At 35.0% G+C, this 19,179-nt stretch overlaps 4 protein-coding genes across 4 annotated transcripts; 3 read left to right on the plus strand and 1 right to left on the minus strand.

The window, feature by feature from the left end:
* The first annotated feature begins 673 nt into the window (after positions 1 to 673).
* LOC129786673 (lipase 3-like) lies at positions 674 to 2,276 on the plus strand. Its single transcript, XM_055821842.1, has 3 exons — positions 674 to 891; positions 953 to 1,678; positions 1,769 to 2,276. The coding sequence occupies exons 1-3, from the start codon at positions 745 to 747 to the stop codon at positions 2,180 to 2,182; spliced, it is 1,287 nt and encodes a 428-aa protein (XP_055677817.1). The 5' UTR covers positions 674 to 744; the 3' UTR covers positions 2,183 to 2,276.
* A 1,340-nt stretch (positions 2,277 to 3,616) lies between these two features.
* Positions 3,617 to 12,323, plus strand: LOC129786866 (uncharacterized). The gene is given in 11 exon segments (XM_055822115.1): positions 3,617 to 3,726; positions 3,804 to 4,505; positions 4,604 to 4,762; positions 4,764 to 5,005; positions 7,507 to 7,849; positions 9,485 to 9,878; positions 9,971 to 10,197; positions 10,284 to 10,337; positions 11,316 to 11,417; positions 11,491 to 11,721; positions 11,953 to 12,323. Coding segments are annotated over 11 exon segments (2,667 nt in total). The 5' UTR covers positions 3,617 to 3,672; the 3' UTR covers positions 12,112 to 12,323.
* Positions 12,324 to 13,522: 1,199 nt separating this feature from the next.
* On the plus strand, positions 13,523 to 14,915 carry LOC129786681 (26S proteasome non-ATPase regulatory subunit 13). The gene is made up of 3 exons (XM_055821854.1): positions 13,523 to 13,673; positions 13,747 to 13,860; positions 13,929 to 14,915. The coding sequence occupies exons 1-3, from the start codon at positions 13,552 to 13,554 to the stop codon at positions 14,851 to 14,853; spliced, it is 1,161 nt and encodes a 386-aa protein (XP_055677829.1). The 5' UTR covers positions 13,523 to 13,551; the 3' UTR covers positions 14,854 to 14,915.
* A 300-nt stretch (positions 14,916 to 15,215) lies between these two features.
* On the minus strand, positions 15,216 to 19,128 carry LOC129786710 (glutathione-specific gamma-glutamylcyclotransferase 1). The gene is made up of 3 exons (XM_055821895.1): positions 19,015 to 19,128; positions 16,122 to 16,730; positions 15,216 to 15,868 (listed from the first exon to the last, which is right to left on the minus strand). Exons 2-3 carry the CDS (start codon positions 16,359 to 16,361, stop codon positions 15,317 to 15,319), a joined length of 792 nt encoding a protein of 263 aa, XP_055677870.1. The 5' UTR covers positions 16,362 to 16,730; positions 19,015 to 19,128; the 3' UTR covers positions 15,216 to 15,316.
* Positions 19,129 to 19,179: the final 51 nt, after the last annotated feature.

Below are 19,179 nucleotides of genomic sequence, written 5' to 3' on the forward strand. Positions count from 1 at the left end.
AACCCATTGGCACGGAGTCTGCTGGAGTGTGAAACAGGGAGTAGGCTGAAGAGGCCTAGGCGCCCCAAGCTTTATGTGGAGTAGAAGTGATGTAGTCTTTACATATACTTGTTTTTTTTTTTCTCTGTTGTCTTTTTTATTTTATTTTATTTATAGTCAAAAATACTTTCTGTATATTCTAGAAGGGCCGGATCATTGGATCCGAGTCCCTGCTTAGCTCTTTTTCTTTTTCTTGATCAAAAGTGTTGCTGAATGTATATATTATAAATACAGTTGCAAATATAATCGGAAAAAGAAAAAAAAAAAAAAAAAAAAAAAAAAAGTTTACCGCAAGTCTCTATCTATTACCGTTCTCTTGCAATTTAACGTTGTACTACGGACGGCCGGACGGACGGCCGGACAGACGGCCGGACGGACGGCCGGCCGGAAAAAATTTTTTTTTGGCGCATACGTTTTTTGGAATGTGGGGACCCTAATTCGTGCTCATCCCAAGTTTGAGCCCGATCTGACGACTTTCGATTTTGCTCGGTACACAAAAGCTGTGTCTGAAAGAAACACAGCTAAAATATTACTTATCTCATGAAGAGGGTCTACTTGAATGGCTTTAAATCCCCAATTGATTAGATTAATCGATAACTTAAAGTATAAAAGCCCCGTGATAGACGGAACAGGTGCATAGTATTCAATTGCAAGTTCAAGTTTGAATTTCTGAGAGTCAATTGTGCATGAGCGAGTGCAGAGAAAATGATTAATTTCGTAATTTTCTGTACAATTGTGGGAATTTCCTTGGCGTCACCGCTTCAGGATGAATTGGATTTTAATTTGTACGCCGAAGATGATATGAATTTGCAGGATTTGGAAGGGAACGCCTCAGTTAAATTTCCTAGTATTGTAAGTATTTGAATTTAATTTTCTTTCGCGTATTTTTTATTCTTTTTTCTTTTCAATGAAGCCAACATTAATCAAGTCTTATGGCTATCCTGTGGAGAGTCATGAGGTGGAAACTTCAGATGGTTACCTCCTTACAATGCATCGTATTCCTCATGGTAGAAATCCCGAGGATGAATCATCTTCAAAGAAACCCGTTGTATTTCTGCAACATGGTTTACTTGCATCATCAGCTGAATGGGTTGTCACAGGACCCAACAATGCGTTAGCATTGCTGCTGGCTGATGAGGGATACGATGTGTGGATGGGAAATGCACGAGGAAATACTCATTCACGAAAACACATCACAATGTCCCCAAATGAACGAGCTTTTTGGAAATTTACATGGCACGAAATAGGGATTATCGATGTTCCTGCAATGATTGACTACATCCTCAATGAAACTGACCAAAAGCAGCTTCACTACATTGGCCATTCACAGGGTACAACTGCTCTATTTGTAATGCTTTCCCTACGTCCGGAGTACAATGAAAAAATTACCATGGCGAATGCACTGGCTCCCGTTGCATTTATGTCAAATGCAAAATCACCATTTGTGCGAGCATTTGCTCCATTTGTTTTCATCCTTGATCGAATTACGAGCTTACTGGGAATGTATGAATTTGCCCCAAGTACAACAATGATGCAAATAGGGGGTTACTTTCTATGCAAAGACACAACATTCTTCCAAGAAATCTGCGTCAATACAATCTTCCTAATTAGTGGCTATGATTCAGAGCAACTCAATAAGGTAATTTAATTGATATTTCAATCAAATTCACAAGAATGTTCTTGAGACTTGCACTGTATTTAATTATAAATTAATAATTCCCTTTACCAGACGGTTCTCCCACTTCAAATGGCTTACGTCCCTGCTGGAGCTTCTGCAAAGCAACTCGTTCATTTCGGGCAGCTTTTCAACTCACGCCATTTCCGTCAATATGACTATGGTTTGATAAAGAACCTTCAGGTATATGGATCAATTAAGCCACCAGACTACCCTCTGGAGAACATTGAAGCTCCAATTGCACTGCACTACAGTGACAATGACTGGCTGGCTTCAGTGAAGGATGTTCAACATTTACAGAGTAGATTGAAAAATAGCCTCATTGGAGCTTTTCGAGTTCCCCTGCCAAAGTTCAATCATCTCGACTTCCTGTGGGCTATTGATGTACGGACTGTGCTGTATGACCGTGTAATTAGTTTAATGAACAGATACAATAAGGAGATTAATTATAATAGTGATACTGAATAGAATTTCTTCTATGAAACTCTTGAAAATGAACACTCTTACATCTTTTGGGAAAATAATTATTTTGTATACAGAAAATAAAATTAATGAATCAAAATAATGTTCTTTTTTTTCAATTTAATCTGCATGGTGGATTTTTTTTGTAAATTCCAAGAAGCTCATTTTCATGATATACATATGTTGGGAGAGCTTTTCTATTGGAGTCTCCTGGAATTTGATAAAAGGATTGTTCATAATTTGAGAGAGAATCCTCATTGACTTTTTGAAATGTAAAATATAAATAAATTATTAAAGATTTTCACAAAAAAATGATGAATAAAACTCTTTTAAGGTGACGTTAAAAAAATGAATAAACAAAAGAATATGGAAATAAGGATTGGTAGAAGAGCAAAGAACCGAAAGATAAAAGAAACAGTAAAATTTCAAAAGAAACATATAAAGAAACAAAAGAAACAAATAAAGAAGGAAGTTGTTATTTTCTCATTATGACTTTGAAACACCCACTCCATAAACTTTCAACTGTAACTTTTCAACTACATCGTTTTATTTTTAAATCAAACAAATAACAATTCATATTTAGTTCTGCGAAAGATTTTTTTTTATGTCTGAATAAAAATGTATGATAAAAATGTCAGAATTTCTATGAATAAGTTCATCAAAATGCAGTTTTTAAATGCTCCTATATTGAATATCTTATAGTTCATTAATTAAATTAATCAAAAACCTGGGCTTTTTTCTAGCATCATCCTTTTTTTAATTCTTAATTTCATTTCACGGAAATTTTATTTGAATCTAATTAAGCTCTATTGTAATGTAAATGTCCCTTTTAAATTTCCCAGAATTTTACAGACTGAATTCATATTAATTTTCCTTGGCACTGATGACGAGGATTATAAATTAGAGAAGAGCGGGGCAAAAAAGTCACTGGAGAGTTTAGGAAAAGCTCAAAGTATCATATTTTCCACCGAAAGAGAAAAGAGGTTTGAAAATGGATTATGAGGTGGAAAATTTTCTAAAGAAATGAGCTTCTGCACTATCTGCTGGAAAATATAATATTTTAAGCTTAAAGCCCTAAGAATATTTTTGGAAAATCTTCTTAAAAATCATTTTATTTTATTCGTCAAGTGGAGAGTTTTAACAAAAATCTACCCACATACATTGAATATTAGAGCAAAGTAATTTATATTTATGTAAACTATTTTCCCGAAAAAGGGATTTGCTTGGCAAAACACAAAAGTTCAATATAAACATTTTATAAATTATAATGTAGGTAGGTGTTCAAATTGTTTAATAAACGAGAATCCACATAATAATCATTTTCCCACCGTTATCGCGGTTTTACTGCTGTATTGCTCACTCATGTTCAGTGTGTGCTCTTTACTGTTGAGTGGTTTAATCATCAAACAATCACAATATGTAGTAGTGTGGAGAGGGTATGTGTTGTATGTGAATAATGGGAATTTAGTTGTGAATTTTACAGTGACGCTGGTGAGATGAGGAGATTTAGTAGACTGCTGCATGTTCCTCGAAAGCAGATCAGACCATTTGTGAGTTTGTTTTGAGAGCTGATGGAGCTGATGTGGATATTTTTCTCTTTCATAAATCCTCCTCTATTTTTTCCCAGATAGACATAATTCAATCTCATGGCTACACCGCTGAGGAGCACGTTGCTCACACAGATGATGGGTATTTGCTGACATTGCACCGTATACCACCACGAGCAACAGAGCGTAGAGGTGTTGTCTTCCTACAACATGGACTTCTCTGCTCTTCCGTTGATTGGATTGTGTGCGGTCCAGCGAGGGGTTTACCATACATGCTTGCCGAAGAAGGTTTCGATGTATGGCTGGGGAATTCTCGAGGAAATTCCTTCTCACGGCAACACGTGTCTCTTGATCCGAAAATGGAGGCCTTCTGGCAATTTAGCTGGCACGAAGTTGGGATTTACGATCTACCAGCAATGATTGATTATGCCCTCAATACGACTGGGCATGAATCCTTGCACTACATTGGCTACTCCCAAGGAAGTACTGCGTTCTTCGTTATGGCATCAATGCGAGAGGTGTACAATGAAAAAATTTCCCTCTGCCAAGCTCTCGCACCTGTGGCTTTTCTATCGGATTCCAAGAGTTTATTTCTGAAGGCACTCGCACCATTTGCAAATCAATTCAAATCAATATTTAATCTTCTCGGACAGTATGAATTTTTACGTAATAGAAAATTCATGGAGCAAAGGGAAGAGCTGTACGATAAATCACAAATAGAAACTTTGTGGCACAATGTTCTATTTAAAATCATTGAGAAATGTTGTGAGCAAAATGATCCTGTAAGTCTCATTTGACTTTTCTTCATTTAATTAACACTTTCTCTCTCGTCTAAGAATTTAATTTAATTAAAATTTCTCTTTTTTTTTCTTTTTTCCAGGTACTTTTAGCAAAAATAATTGAAAACACTCCTGCTGGTGCATCAATCAATCAACTTGTGCATTATGCACAAATCATAAGCACAGGAAAATTCAGTCATTTTGATTTTGAAATGCAAGGAAATTTAATAAAATACGGCACTAAAAGACCCCCAGAGTATCCCCCTTCATAGAATAAAAATTCCAACAATTTTCCACATTGCTGATAACGACATTTTCTCATCCGTCAGCGATGTTGAAAAACTCACAAAGACTTTGCCACACCACGTTCAAAATATCCGTGTACCATTTCCTAAATTTAACCACTTGGATTTCCTCTTTGCAACCAATGCGCGAGCTTTGGTTTATGAGACTGTTGTTGATGTTCTCAACAAAAATGCAATCAATAAGTGTGAGAAAAAATAAAATACATACATACATATTCTTCTCTAAAACATGAGCTGAGCTTTTTTTTTGTACATTAAAAGCTTCGGAAGGATGAGAAAGCTTTGTTTCTTTTGAGCAGAAGAGCAACATGAGATTCATTTTGAGAAATTGCTGCAACATACTTGGTCCATTGTATAAAAACTATGTCTGTGCAGTCTTTTCATCCGTCTTCTTCTCGCAATTTTCCTGTTATCCACCAAAATGCAATTCATTCATCATCTTTTTTTGCATTATTTTTCACTTTAAACGATTCATTTACAAAGCTAATAATACGCAATACAAATTCAATATATAAAATTTTATGTTGAAGAAGTTTTCTTTCTTTTGAACATTTTATTAAAAAACTTTCTCATGTCTCGGTGACCGATATGAATACTTAAGAAGTAAATTGTTGTTTAACCTCTTATAAATTACAAGCTCCCCTATCAGTACGTATCTGGGTATACGTTTATCAGAAGCGTCTACCAAAGTTCAAAATTATTGCGAAAGCAGATAAAAGAATTTCCCCGCATGTTACAATACACTTGCTGTAGTTCAATGAGTTCAACATATGTATGTATGTTTATTCTGCAACATATGCCTATATCGTACATGTAGGTATGTATACCGTACAGTTCTTTACTTTGAGTAGTACGCAATATCTTATCAAAAGTTCAAAACTTTATCATGTTGAATGAATTAAGTTTAGGAAAAAAGACGCATAAAGCTAAAGTATTTTGTCGCATAATTCAGGAGTAACAATGCGGAAAATTTAACGCAAATTAATAAACTTTTAAAGCTAAAGTTTCTAGGAAATTCAAATTCAAAAAGTTTCTAGGAAATCATTAAATAGAAGAATGTAAAATTAATAATTTATTTTTCGGATTCGTGAGAACTTTCATTCACCTGAAAAGAAAATTTCTACTCTCACAAATTGTTCAAGAATTGTACATTCGTGATGAAAATGAATAAAGTGCAGCATGAAAATATCATATTTCAAAGCAAGAAAAATACAATGTCTTCAAATTAAAAGATAATACGAAATAATGTCCGATACACTAGTCTGTAGAAGGAATTTAATAAATTATTATTATCAATACGAAATAATCTCTTTTTTTTTCTTTCAATGTGAAAATTTAAAACGTTCGGTTCAAAATTAATTTCAAAGCCCTGTGCTGTTTTATTGATATTTAATTAATTTTTAATCGTCAAAAATGCTCAATTTTGGATTAATTACTCCAGATAATTAAAATATTATTATGTTCAGCATAAAGACTAAACATTATTAATTCACAGAGCATCTCCTCGAGGGAAAAGAAAATTTTACCGCACGGACTAGCTGTTATGTTAATTTTCAATAAATGTACATAATAATATTCTCTCAAGTTTATTGAACCGCATCTCAATTGATTTGATAAGTTTCCAAGTCAAATATTTGTAATGAATCAATAAAGAATCCCGCATGATGTGAATTTTCTCCATATAGAGCATGATTAAAGCCTTTTGAATGATTTTAGCTGTATCGCTATGTTTATCTGCGGTTGAAAATGGGCTGATATTTCCCCGCATAGCACTTTCTTTAGCATATTTATACTGATTCATATAATGATTTAAATTGAATTTTAATTTATCAATTTTTTTCTGAATCATTCCAGTCATTTTATTTAGCGCGCGGCAGTACAAAGAACACATCGTCTAATGAACGACACTACGGCGCATTTCAATTCAAAGTTTATATATTTTACAAGTAAAATTGAGAAAATTGCGAAAATGTTATCAGTTGGAGTATATGTAAATGGGAAATATTTATTATTTTCTCAAGAAACTCTGTAAAAACTTATTTATTTATGATGTATCAAGATCTTATTTTTCCACTACCGGAAAGTGGTAAACTTTCTTGATATTATTGTTCCTCTTCTGGAAAATTCATAACAACACGGAAATTTCTCTTTGATTTACAAGTTACATTACTTCATTCGAGTACAGAATATGCGAAGAAGGAATATTGACACAAAAAGTGGCTTATTTAATCATCAAAGCTGTGACCTCATCAACAAACACTGTGCGTGTTTAACCTTTGAACTTGTGAGCATGATAACTGCACGGTTGATTAAATAAACAAATGAGTGAGAGCCCCACTTTTCAAATTGATTCTCGCACATATGCAGCATATATACGTTTATTGTGTGCATGCTATATCGGAAATGTTATGTTTATTGTTGACTCATAAATGTTGACCACCATTTATTGGCATATCAGTTGAAGCACAATGTGGTTGCGTTTTAAAATATATATACATTTATATATACATAAATCTCTTCTTTCTCTCTTCTAAAGTTTTTTTCCTCAACGCTCAGTATTCAGTAGAAAGTGAAGCCGGAACGACGTTTCTCTAATCTTCTTTGGAAGTTGTCTTTTATAGTTAACAAATTCAATTACCTTCTGGGTGTTGTGTAAGAAAATACTCTTCTTTTTAGTTGTTCTACAGTTTATTATAAAGTAGATATATAAAGTTGAAGACAATGAGTAGGTGTAGTGTGGTGAAAATTGTGATTTTTGCACTGTTGTGCGTTAAGTTATCCCATGGAGACAGTATCTTTGGATTTTGGTCACGCATTATGCCGGGTGAGGGATCATCCACGGAATCATCGGCTGAATCCTCAAAATCATCCAAGGAAAATCTCGAAATGTTCAGCAGCCCTCTTGGTCCTCTTGAGGCAATCTCAGCGGAATCTGTGGACCAAATAAGTGAGATTAGTAAAATTTGGAATCCCCTGTCGTGGTTCCAATCCACTGAGCCCGAGCAGAAGCTACCCTTCAATTTGGATTCAGAGTTGGGGACAGTGAGTATTTTGCCCTCATTAATTTACATACATAATCACATAAATATACATAGCATTCACCGCATTTTGCTCTTCCATTCAAGTTCACGCAAATATAATCAATTCTACTTATACTTATGTTGAATCATCCTCAAGTTCACACAGCCTTCGGAATTTATCCCCTTATAGTGTTCTAGTATGAGGTTTTTTGCTTCCTCAACCACAATATAATTCCCCTCATGTTCGCATTAGAACATAAATGACATGAAGTACGAATTATTAACGCTCTTCGGTCTCCAATATTGAAATTAAAGGACTTTTTCATTCCCTTTTATACAAAAAAGTTCTTTTACATTCAACTTATAATGTCACAAGCAGTAAAATATGATCTGAAATTGGTCTAGACATCAGACTGTCGTATGTATATAGCACAGTACATACATATATTTTGTATATAGTAGCAGAATCATTGGGATGTCTCATTTCTTTTTTTTTTTTTAAATATAAATCAAATAAAAGGAAGCCCGTATCGTGCAAAAAAGGCTACATTAATTGGATTAATCGCTTTTGGGTGAAATTCAAAGTTCATTTTCCCCTTGTGTTGGAGTTTTATCAAAATGAAAATTGCTGAATTCGCAGCTTTCAATGGAAAACATTTTTTTTTCTTCAAAAGCCCCACAGTTCATAAGGGTATCACCCCATCGCAAAATTCCGTTTTCCTATCGTCATTCTAAAATAAAAATACCCGGATCTCGGGGCTTTCCGAGAACAGGGAGATGCTATATTGCAAAATTCAATAAAAAAGAAAATAAACATTTAAATATCAATATAATTAAGTTAATATTGCAATTACATTTTAATGGGTGATTTTCAATGTGTGACATTTGATGGAAATTTTAATTGTATTGATACAGAGTAAATTAATCAAAAATATTTAATTGACATTCCACATATCGTGACAATTTCCAATAAATTAAATTTTTGTCATTAAGTTCATGCTGCTTATTCCAATTTAAGTTATATTGTAATTATAGGGATGGAGTAAAACGAAGTATTTTTTTAAATAATTATTATTTTTATTTTAATTAATACAAACGATACAAACAGAAAGTTAAGTCCAGTGGATGTATAATGTCAAATTTAAGCTATTCTCTTTTATTTCATTTCGATTTAATCCAGAGATTTATTTATTAAATATTGAATTAAAAAATATATTTCGTATACAAAATAAACAATTTATAATCAAAAAAATTTAAAGAGATTTGTTTCGTTATTTTTCCCACCACTTTATGGTATTGTTTTGCAAATTGCAAATTAAAATAAATATATAAATCATACAATGTTAATCACATTTTTTAATGATAAATAATTTGTTTGTTTAATTTTTTATATATTATGGGATCCATTTAAGAGATGATTTTCCCAATTGTTTTTTTTTGTTTATTACTTTGTAAATAAAATTAATATTCTCTTTAATCAAATTGCATTATATTTAAAATTATTTAAAAATGAAAATTTCTCTAATGGTTTAATATAAATTTAAATGAGAAAGTGGCTATATCGAGCATGTGGCTATACTAATTACATTCCTCTCTATTTATTTAACTAAAATTAAATTAATACCCACGATTACATTTATGCTGGCAAAATTTACAGGCGGAAATAATTCGTCGTCACGGCTACCCCTCGGAAGCTCATACAATACAAACGGAAGATGGATACTTGCTGACTGTCCACCGTATCCCTTGTGCCCGTTCAGGGTGGACGAGCTGTTTAGCCCAGGGTCGAGGGCGCGGGAAGGCGGTTTTTGTCCAACACGGGCTTTTGGGTAGTTCGGCCGACTGGGTGCTCAGTGGCCCTGAAAATGGATTAGCCTTTCTATTAGCGGATGTGGGGTATGATGTGTGGATTGGGAATGCACGTGGCAACACTTACTCCAACCGCCACATCACACTGAGGAAGGACGATAGCAAATTTTGGGATTTCAGCTGGCACGAAATGGCCAAATACGATATTCCCGCAGCCATTGATTACGTCCTCGAAGTGAAGAGTATGTATATAATACACATTGAAAAATGATTGAGATTAAGGGAGGGGCGGTTGACATTGATTGGGGTTAATTTGGGCAAAATTCAATTTCAGACACAGAGAACAAGAGATACTCCTCCAATGACACAGTCATGCAGATACATACCGACATTCTCTATGTTGGTCACTCAATGGGGACAACTATGGCTTTTGCAATGCTAGCTATGCGTCCCGAGTACAATAGCAAAGTTAAAGCAATGTTCGCTCTAGCTCCTGTTGCATTCATGGCCCATGTGAAGAGTCCATTGAGGCTAATTGCACCATTCTCAAAAGATCTGGCGGTAATTATGATGAATTAGGGGGTGCAAAAAGATAGTCAATATGCTCCTAACATGTTGTGTTGGCGTTTTTTTTTTTCTTCTTTCAGTGGTTAATTAAATTTATGGGAAATGAGTTTCTGCCAAAAAATAAAATTATTACGGTAAGATATTTTTACATTATATAGATATGTCTAGGTAGAGGTACATACATATTTTTCTTCTTACATCTACATCGCAGATCATGAAGATTAATAAAAAAAATAAATATTAATTTTTTGACTCGAAGCGAAATTTATTTTATCCATTTTATCAAAACTTTCTTCTCAGAAATAAACATATTTTAGGAAAAGATATGTAGGGGAGTGCGGGGTTAAAAAAGTCACTTAAGGGTTTAGAAATAGCTCAAAATATCATATTTCCCAGACGGATAAAGGGAAATGTATAGCTAATTTCTTTAGGAAATTTACTGCCCTACAACTCTTTCTCAGATCATTTTGTTCTATCTAGCTAGGAAATATGATATTTTAAGCTTTTTCCAAACCCTTAAGTGACTTTATTAGCCCCGGTCTCCCCTACCTAATACATAATGTGTGTGATGGTATTAATCTTGCTTTTCTAATAAAATAATTAAAAGTTTGTATGTAGGTAATATTAGGAAATCCATTCAGGGATTTTTAATAAAAATTCATCCCTGGTTTCTGAAGAATTTGTATAATAAACATACATACATATATATTGTTTTTAATAAACTCGACAATAAAATTAATTTTCAGTGCATTCTTATTAAATCTTGTTATGAAATTCCAGCTTTATTGGATTAGTTTGTAAATTTTCAAATGAAATTATTTTTATTTGAAATTTATCTGAATTCAACTTTTGTTGTAATTAAGCTCTATATATGAGTGAAGGAATTAATGTCAATGTCGAAATTTCCCCAATTCCAATCGAAAAGCTATCTTTACAACCAAAAAAGCTGCTATAATTGGTGGAATAGGCATTTACTGACTAAAACATATTCACATGACGCTGAAGCCCTATCTAAAAGGCCATAATTAATTAGTTATCTATCTACCATTGATTTATATAAATATGTACTGTACATAATATATATATATACATATATCTTTTTTCTCGGAAAGTTCCTGGCAAAATATGCATGTGAGATGAACGATGTGGAGCGCTATATATGCGAAAATAGTATTTTTGTCTTGTGCGGATTCGACAGAGCTCAATACAATGCGGTATGTTGTATTATCTACTTTTCATGGAAAAAGAGATTCTAACAATATTTAACGAATCCATTTTCTATTCCAGGATCTCACCCCCGTAATTTTTGCCCACGCACCCGCTGGGGCTTCCACTAAAACACTCGTCCACTATGCACAGGAAATTCACGAGAAGGGCGATTTCAAGTACTTCGATTATGGGCGTAGTGAGAATGAGAAGCGCTATGGACAGCACTCACCCCCGCGCTATAATCTCACAAATATATCCACTCCGGTGGCATTGATTTATGCAACCAACGATTGGCTAGCAGGACCCCAAGTACGTAGTTTCATCCACATATATGTATATGTCCCTTTTGTCATATAACACAGAATACACCGAACACACAAAATGTATTCAATCGATTTGGTGGACAGATAAAGGACATCCTCCCTCAATTCCATCAATCCTTTTTCATTTCCTCATCCGACCGTATTTTATATTATCTACTAAAAATTATCAATGTCCATCCCTTTATTTGTCTTCTTTTTTTTCGTGTTCAATTCAAAGGATGTCGAGTTGCTGCACAAGAGGCTCCCAAACTCAATAGGTATGTTCAAAGTACCTTTCGAAACTTTCAACCACTTGGACTTTATGTGGGGATTGGACGTTAAGCGTTTGGTGTACATTGATATGTTGAAGCTTATGGAGAAATACCGGACAACATAAGTTTCGCCCTTTTGTGATTTTTTACTTAACATTTGGAGTTTTAATAAAAAAATTCTCCAAGCAAATGAAGCAAAAGGATTTATTGGACAAAAATAAAATTCTGCACGAACATACAGAAATTTTTGTGTGAAGGAAAACATTGGTGATGAAAATGTAATAAAATCCAGAGATATGACGGCAAAGAGGAAATAAAAGCTCCACCACAAATATAATTTGATTTTTAGTCTTTCATCTTTATTCATCTGCAAACTGTTTGGTATGATGAATGAGTAAAAATAAATTTAAAATACAATTTCCCCAAAAACATTTTTTGATGAGTTTATCTACCTGTTTTACCCTTTTTTGCAAAATAAAATAAATTCTTTCATGAAGGGCTTTTTAATTACTAACCCACTGCAATATTTTAATTTATTGCGTGATCATTACGCGGAAAACCTCTAAAATTGGCTCGTTTATGCTTCAAAGGGTGATTTCGTAAAACTTTCATTGAATTTTTGTTAATTAATCAAAGGGTGCAAATGGATTGGCAGTTAGTCATGCAAAATTTCTCAATTTGATTAATAATAATGTCCTTTTTATTATATTTTTTGGGAGCATTTTTTTCATTTTATTTAATTAAAAAATATAGGTATTAGAATCATTCGAATATTTCGAAGGTACATACATTTGAAAATAATTACTTGATAGACTTGATATAGGAATGCAATACGAGGGAAGGAAACAAAGAGTATAAAACAGCAATTTATAAATCATAAAATTCTATAAAAGCCATAAAAGCTTTTAAGGGAATTTCCAATCCCATTTTAACTGCTAAAAATGATTTTGGAGACAAAAACATTTTTATTTAAAAATTAATGCATTTTTGAGTACCTTTTGAATTTGGCGCCCTAATGTAGTTCCATAAACAACCACAACTATTTTTTGGCACTGTTGGTTGGGAAGGAAAATGAAACGGATGACATGCTATTTCACCCCCATTCTCTCAGTCGCACGTTACTGATACTGTTTTACTCGCACAGTTCATTTTTCGCGATTTTCTCGCGTTATCCGATAAATTTTTCCACTGAAAGAAGTTTTTCGCAATAAGGAAGTGACGCCGCGTTGAATGGCGGTGAAAATGCAGAAAGTCCGCGAAAATCAATTTGCGGGAAAACCGAGTCGTGTAAAATCCGCAACCGTCAAAATTTCAGCAGGCCCAAATTTCCGCACAAAGAGGCTCCCCGGAAGCTCGTAAGCACCCAAAAGTGTTTTAGGAGCCCCAAAACTGCGTGTTACGCCTGAAAATGAGGAGAAAAACAAAATAAATCAGGAAATTGTGGAAAAGGGAAAAAAAGTTCGTTACTTCAAATGTAGCGGGTAACCGTAAAATTAGCCGAATTTTTCGCCTTTCTTGCTCACGCAAAACTATCGCTTTCTCGCTCGCTCGCGATTAGTGAGGTTATGAAAAATTGTTTGTCATTCAACATGTCCGGAGCTACGAATTATTTATCTGAGCAAAAAAAGACCACAAATAAGGAGCTAGCGTCGGAATGGACGGAAATTGAGGAGCTCTACAATGAAAAGTAAGTATTCCACCTGAAGGAATTGCCGTTTTTCCGTTACTTATGCGTGAAAATGCCGCGTCTTTGTTTGCAGACTCTGGAATGAGTTGACAATAAAATTGGGGACGTTTGTGAAGCACCCGGCGCTGCAGAATGAGGAAGCCCTCGTCCAGCTGTACCAGAACTTCCTCTCCACCTTTGAAACAAAGTGAGTTTTTTTGAGATTATTTGTTTTTCTTCAAGAAAGCTTAATTGGAGTATGTTTTTGTTCTTCAGAATAAACCCGTACGGATTGGTGGAGATTCTCGCTGTTGTTGTGGGGCACATTTCGGACAAGCACGAGGCGAATAATTTCCTGGAGAAGCTCAAGGAGAAAGTGAAGATCTGCGATGAAGCTGTGTGGCTGTGCAAAGTGATGCAGGGTCAAATTCAGCTGGAGCATTTGAATGATCTCGAGGCCACGAAGAAAATTATTGAGGATCTTAAAGAGATACTGGAGGAAGCTGGGAATGTTACTCCAGTCCATGGGAAGTACTACATGCTGGCCAGTCAGTACTATCGCCTCGTGGGGCAGCACAGTGACTACTACCGTGCAGGATTGCAATTCCTGGGATGCTCAATTGATGACTTCCCGCTGGATGATTGGCCCCAGCAGGCTTTCTTCCTTGGTCTGGCTGCTCTTCTCGGGGAGGGAATCTACAATATTGGTGAACTTCTTGCGCATCCCATTCTCCAGTCACTTACACACACCGAGAATGACTGGCTCATTGATCTGCTGAAGGCATTCAATTCCGGGGATATCAACAAATTCGAAAGTATGAAGCCCAAATGGTCTAAGATTGCCGATCTAGCTGCTCAGGAAGTGAAGCTGCGCCAGAAGATTTCCCTCCTGTGTCTCATGGAGATGACATTCAAGCGTCCAGCTAACCAGCGAACCATCTCCTTCGGGGAGATTGCTGCCGAAACAAAGCTGCCACTGAATGAGGTGGAGATTCTGGTGATGAAGGCTCTAGCACAGGGTCTCGTACGTGGACACATCGATCAGGTGGCTGGAGTGGTCAACATGACGTGGGTACAGCCACGAGTGTTGGACAGGACACAAGTAGCTAGTATGGCCAGCACACTGGACACCTGGATGCTCTCAATCACGGAGATGGAGAAGCTCATTGAGAGCCGCGCTAATGAAATTCTCACCAACTGAAGCTGCACTCTTTTTTTTTTTCTGTATGGCAGTCGCAATTACATTAATTTTCTGGATAAAAATGTAAGAATTTTTATTTTTCTCTCTTAAATTATTGTCCGGAAGATATCCGGAGGAGGATTTCTTTGCCATTTTTGTGAGAATTTATGACTCTAACCAGTTAACTTTGTATGAGCTCCGAACCGACTTAGATGTTTTTACAATGTAGCCCTCGATTTGTTATTAAAAATCATTAAAATGATTTTTTTTTGCGCTAAAATTAAGAAGATCTCAAAGAAATTTCTTCCGAAACAACAGGGATGGGCGATTCAACTGCCCACCTACGGGAATTAAAAAAAAAACAAGCATTTCCTTACAAAAAGTTTCTTATCAGTAATATATTTTGAGATAAGCAGTGTCATCAGTACAATCAGATGAAATGTTTTAGTTTAAAAATTCATTTAGTTAGTGCTTCGAGTAGATTTTAAATGTTGAGGCAACGCAGTCGGGTTTCAGGGACGCGCGACGTAAACTCAAATGAGATTGGCCGTCGTGTCTCCTCGTGCGAATCCCGCCTAATTCTCTGCGGCGGACGTCCCATTACGGTACTCATGGCAATCTTCCGGTGGCTCATTAGCTGCCGCACCACCTCCTCGAGCTCAAAGAGATGATCATCCCGCGCATCGGGCAATTCTTCCCGCATAAACGTTGCGAGGCGCAAGAGGTATTCAATGTTGTGTCCGCAGGACCCGCGTGCATCCACAATGTGTCTTGCCAGTGAGATTACAGTCTCCTCCCCGGCCCACTGATCATTCTCATCGGAGGCAATGTACAGCAGCACCGGGAAGGCTTCCCCGCTGTGTCCGGAATTCGCCGAAGCTACACGTGGGAAGAATTTTGTGTATTCCACAATGTAGCCACCGAGTTTGCATTCACGCTGCTTCAGGTAGTCCAGGGCTGTTGGGCCTGCGATTCGGTAGGCACAGCCCCATGTGATACCCTCCTTGTCTTCCACCAGAGTCGCCACACGTCCTGGCTGGAAAGGTAAGAAGGGAAAAATTAATATTTTTTCAAAGAATTTTAACGCGTTTTTCAGAATTTCTTTTAAAACAATTATAAAAAAAAAACTTTTTAAAAAAAATATACGACATCAATAAAATTTATGAAAGCTTCATAAAATATTTAGAGCAAAAAACGAATGAGAAAAATTCAACGAATCGTGGATAGAATTTCCATAATATTGCTTAAGAATCTGCAGCAAACTTTCAATTTTCGCAGCATTAAATTACCTTGTCTATTGTGCCCCTCTGGGTCGTATTGCCCTGCCAGAATCTCCTCACGTAACCACGAATGTAGCCTGTGATGCACTTTGTGTAGTCAAAACCGGGATTCCAGCAGAGGGATCCATACCCAAAGACCCAAACAGATGGAATCTCCTCCTCGGTTTCGTTGTTGTTACTGCTACTAATGTTGCCGTAGTCATCGTACGACGATTCCTCGTCCGCAAAAATATTCTCAATGCTGCTCATTTCCTTTTTTATTAAGCTCTTAAATCTCACGTTCAAATGATTTAATTTATTTATTTTTTAATACTCAAAGCTCACTCTCTCCTCTTTAATTGTTCACGTGAATTTTTTTTAGTGTTTTCTTTGCCTCGTTCTTTTAGTTAATTTGTGAAAGAGTTGGCATAAAGATTGGGTGTGGGTTAAAAGAAGAAATGACGCTGGTGCAACTTCATTAACACTTCTTCACTAAAATCTACTATCACAAATGTTTTCTTATCTCCATTTTTTTCACAATGATTTGCCCCTTTTCACAATAATTTCCACATGATGTTCACACTATTTGGGTTGTTCTTGTACTGCGCGGAGTTCCACCAAATTGATCCAATCTCGTACCTACGAAGAAAGACTCTGTGTGAGATTATCTCTGGTCAAAGAAAGACATCTACTGTTCACTGTTCAATTTAATTCTGGCATCTGTCTCTGGTGACTTTGGGAGTGGGATAAAGAAACGCAAAAGGAATGAATGTGGGTGGGAAAATGTGCGTGCGTCACAAAGAATCTCATATACTGTAAATTTGGCCCTATAGAATAATATTTGTTGTTGGAGAAATTCTCAAACATTCCAAAAAATGCGTGCTTGCCAGTCAAAACTTAACGAATTATTATGAAAATTAGAGAAGAAAGGGGAGAATAATTAAGAGAATTATTCTTTAAGTGTCTCTTTTAATTTTATTTATTAATATTTCGTGAAATATTCGTTAAGCTTTGATAATAAAAAAAAAGTTAGATATTTTTCTAACAAATATTTTACAAGTTTTAATAAAAAAAAAAGATTTTTAGCAAAATTCTGCCAAAAACTTAGCCAAAGTGAACCAAACTTACAAAAAAAAACTTTTCAAAGTAACGCCATAAAAGAAAATTCGCCTTTTCAAAATTATTTTTAAATTCAAAAGCTAAAACTGATTAAGAAACTGAGAAAATTCTAAAATCTATGCTAGGGATGCTAGGTCTCTTTCAAACAGAAAATTTTCCAAGAACTGACTTAAAATTTGTAGATTAGGTATACAAAAATACTCAAACCTACTTTATTTACTTCTAAATTTAAAAAAATAATAATAATGAAATGAAATTTTTATATTTTGTTCAACTTAATTTTGCATAACTTATGACCATTGTAACGTAGAGATTATAATGCAGCCAGTAAGAATGCTTTGCCGAAATCTGTCAGCTAATCAGAAAACTTTATTTTCAAGCTTAGACTCACTCTACTTTTCAGTCATTAATTTTTTTTAATTGAAGTTTATTGAATTAGGTAAAATACTCTATATTCATTTCATTTCATTTAAAAAAAATTGTTTTTTTTTATTTAAGTTTGTTTAGTTTTATGGTAAAAAAAAATGATAAAAAAAATTTAACTACTATTAAAATTATTAAGTTTCATTATTAGGTATTAGACAAACACTATATATATATACATATACTATAGACGTCTATAGACGTTTATTAGGTTAGGATTATTAGAATAAATAATTCTCTCCGTAGAATAAAATGTTATCGAACTAACTTTAAAAAAAATCGAGACAAACACATTGTTCTTTATTTAGTTTAGAGATTAATTTAAATCTTCTCGCGAGACCTTGTTCACTGTCAAAGCATTTGCGCATAAGCAAAAAAAAATTACTCACTAACAGCTACAGCCTTATCGTCTCTCAATTCTCGACAATTCTAATGCACATTTCTTGTTTTTTTTTGCGGAAAAAAATACAGAAAAAAGCAATAAAAGATAGGCTCGAGATAGGCTGTCACGATGACAAAGAGCGGAAAAAAGAGAAAATGGGTCAATGGGGATGAATTATTATTTTTCTCGTGAAATTGGTTGTAAAATTCATTAATATTTTTGCAGAATATCACAAAAAATGTGCCAAAAGAAATATCTCATTCAGTGTGAGAGCCAAAAAATAGAGCCAACATATGGAAAGAGTTTTTATCTATATACGACGAAGAACTATTTTTATCAAAGATCTCTTCCCGGTTCTCAGTGTGATTTACATTTTAGAATTTTTATTCTCTCTTTCTACGTCTCTCTTGCAGTATCAGGCTTGTGTGGCGTGAACATTGACCGAGATTCTCATTTAACATTGTAAACATGCGGGATTTGTGCGTAAAAAAAATCTTTGTTTGGACGCTCTCACAGAAAAGTCCATTGGCCTGGTGAATTTTATTTTGTAAAAGAAAGCGAGATTTTTTTTTGCGCAAGGCGACGTGTTGTGCGGGGTAGATAAGAAAAAATCAATTTGAGAATGTCGATGTGCGAATTTGGGGCAAAGCCAAAAATCTTGTTGATGAGAGAAATAAGGTCAAGGATAAGGCGCACTTTCGCTGGCACATTTATAGTACATTTTGCAAACTCCGAACTTGCTCATCGCGCAACGCCAACAAATTTATTTATTTTTTCTCTTCTGGGAATGTCGTGCAATTTTGCCCAATTGAGGGACAATATAATTCAATTTATTTAAATTTATTCTTCGTCCACCAACAGAGCCGTCTGACGTCAGAATTTCCCCAAAGGGGGTGGAAGAAATATCCTCATTTACGTAAAAATACGGAGAAAATTGGCAAATGATGTCCACCCACTGGGGCATTGCATCAGCTATACAAAGTAATGTAATTGACTCACATTTAGGAACAGAAAATCCTCTCACGGCATGCCTTTGGTGTGAATTATTGAGACACTTTGTACGTGAAATCACAGCAGAGTTAAATCCATGACTTTTCTTGGCGATTGAGGGTGAAATAATCACTAAAATCTCACTATTTTAACACTGTTATAAAGAAAAGGTGG

This window comes from Lutzomyia longipalpis, chromosome 1 (assembly GCF_024334085.1).
Source record: "Lutzomyia longipalpis isolate SR_M1_2022 chromosome 1, ASM2433408v1".
Lineage (NCBI taxonomy): Eukaryota > Metazoa > Arthropoda > Insecta > Diptera > Psychodidae > Lutzomyia > Lutzomyia longipalpis.

What these genes read in the sequence shown, in the direction of transcription:
- LOC129786673 (XM_055821842.1), top strand. Translation starts at nt 745, where the DNA reads ATGATTAATTTCGTAATTTTCTGTACAATTGTGGGAATTTCCTTGGCG. An exon ending in CAGTTAAATTTCCTAGTATT is followed by an intron (nt 892 to 952) that starts GTAAGTATTTGA and finishes TTTTCAATGAAG; the next exon opens with CCAACATTAATCAAGTCTTA. An exon ending in ATTCAGAGCAACTCAATAAG is followed by an intron (nt 1,679 to 1,768) that starts GTAATTTAATTG and finishes TCCCTTTACCAG; the next exon opens with ACGGTTCTCCCACTTCAAAT.
- LOC129786681 (XM_055821854.1), top strand. Translation starts at nt 13,552, where the DNA reads ATGAAAAATTGTTTGTCATTCAACATGTCCGGAGCTACGAATTATTTA. An exon ending in GAGGAGCTCTACAATGAAAA is followed by an intron (nt 13,674 to 13,746) that starts GTAAGTATTCCA and finishes CTTTGTTTGCAG; the next exon opens with ACTCTGGAATGAGTTGACAA. An exon ending in CTCTCCACCTTTGAAACAAA is followed by an intron (nt 13,861 to 13,928) that starts GTGAGTTTTTTT and finishes TTTGTTCTTCAG; the next exon opens with AATAAACCCGTACGGATTGG.
- LOC129786710 (XM_055821895.1), bottom strand. Translation starts at nt 16,361, where the DNA reads ATGAGCAGCATTGAGAATATTTTTGCGGACGAGGAATCGTCGTACGAT. An exon ending in AGAGGGGCACAATAGACAAG is followed by an intron (nt 15,869 to 16,121) that starts GTAATTTAATGC and finishes TTACCTTTCCAG; the next exon opens with CCAGGACGTGTGGCGACTCT.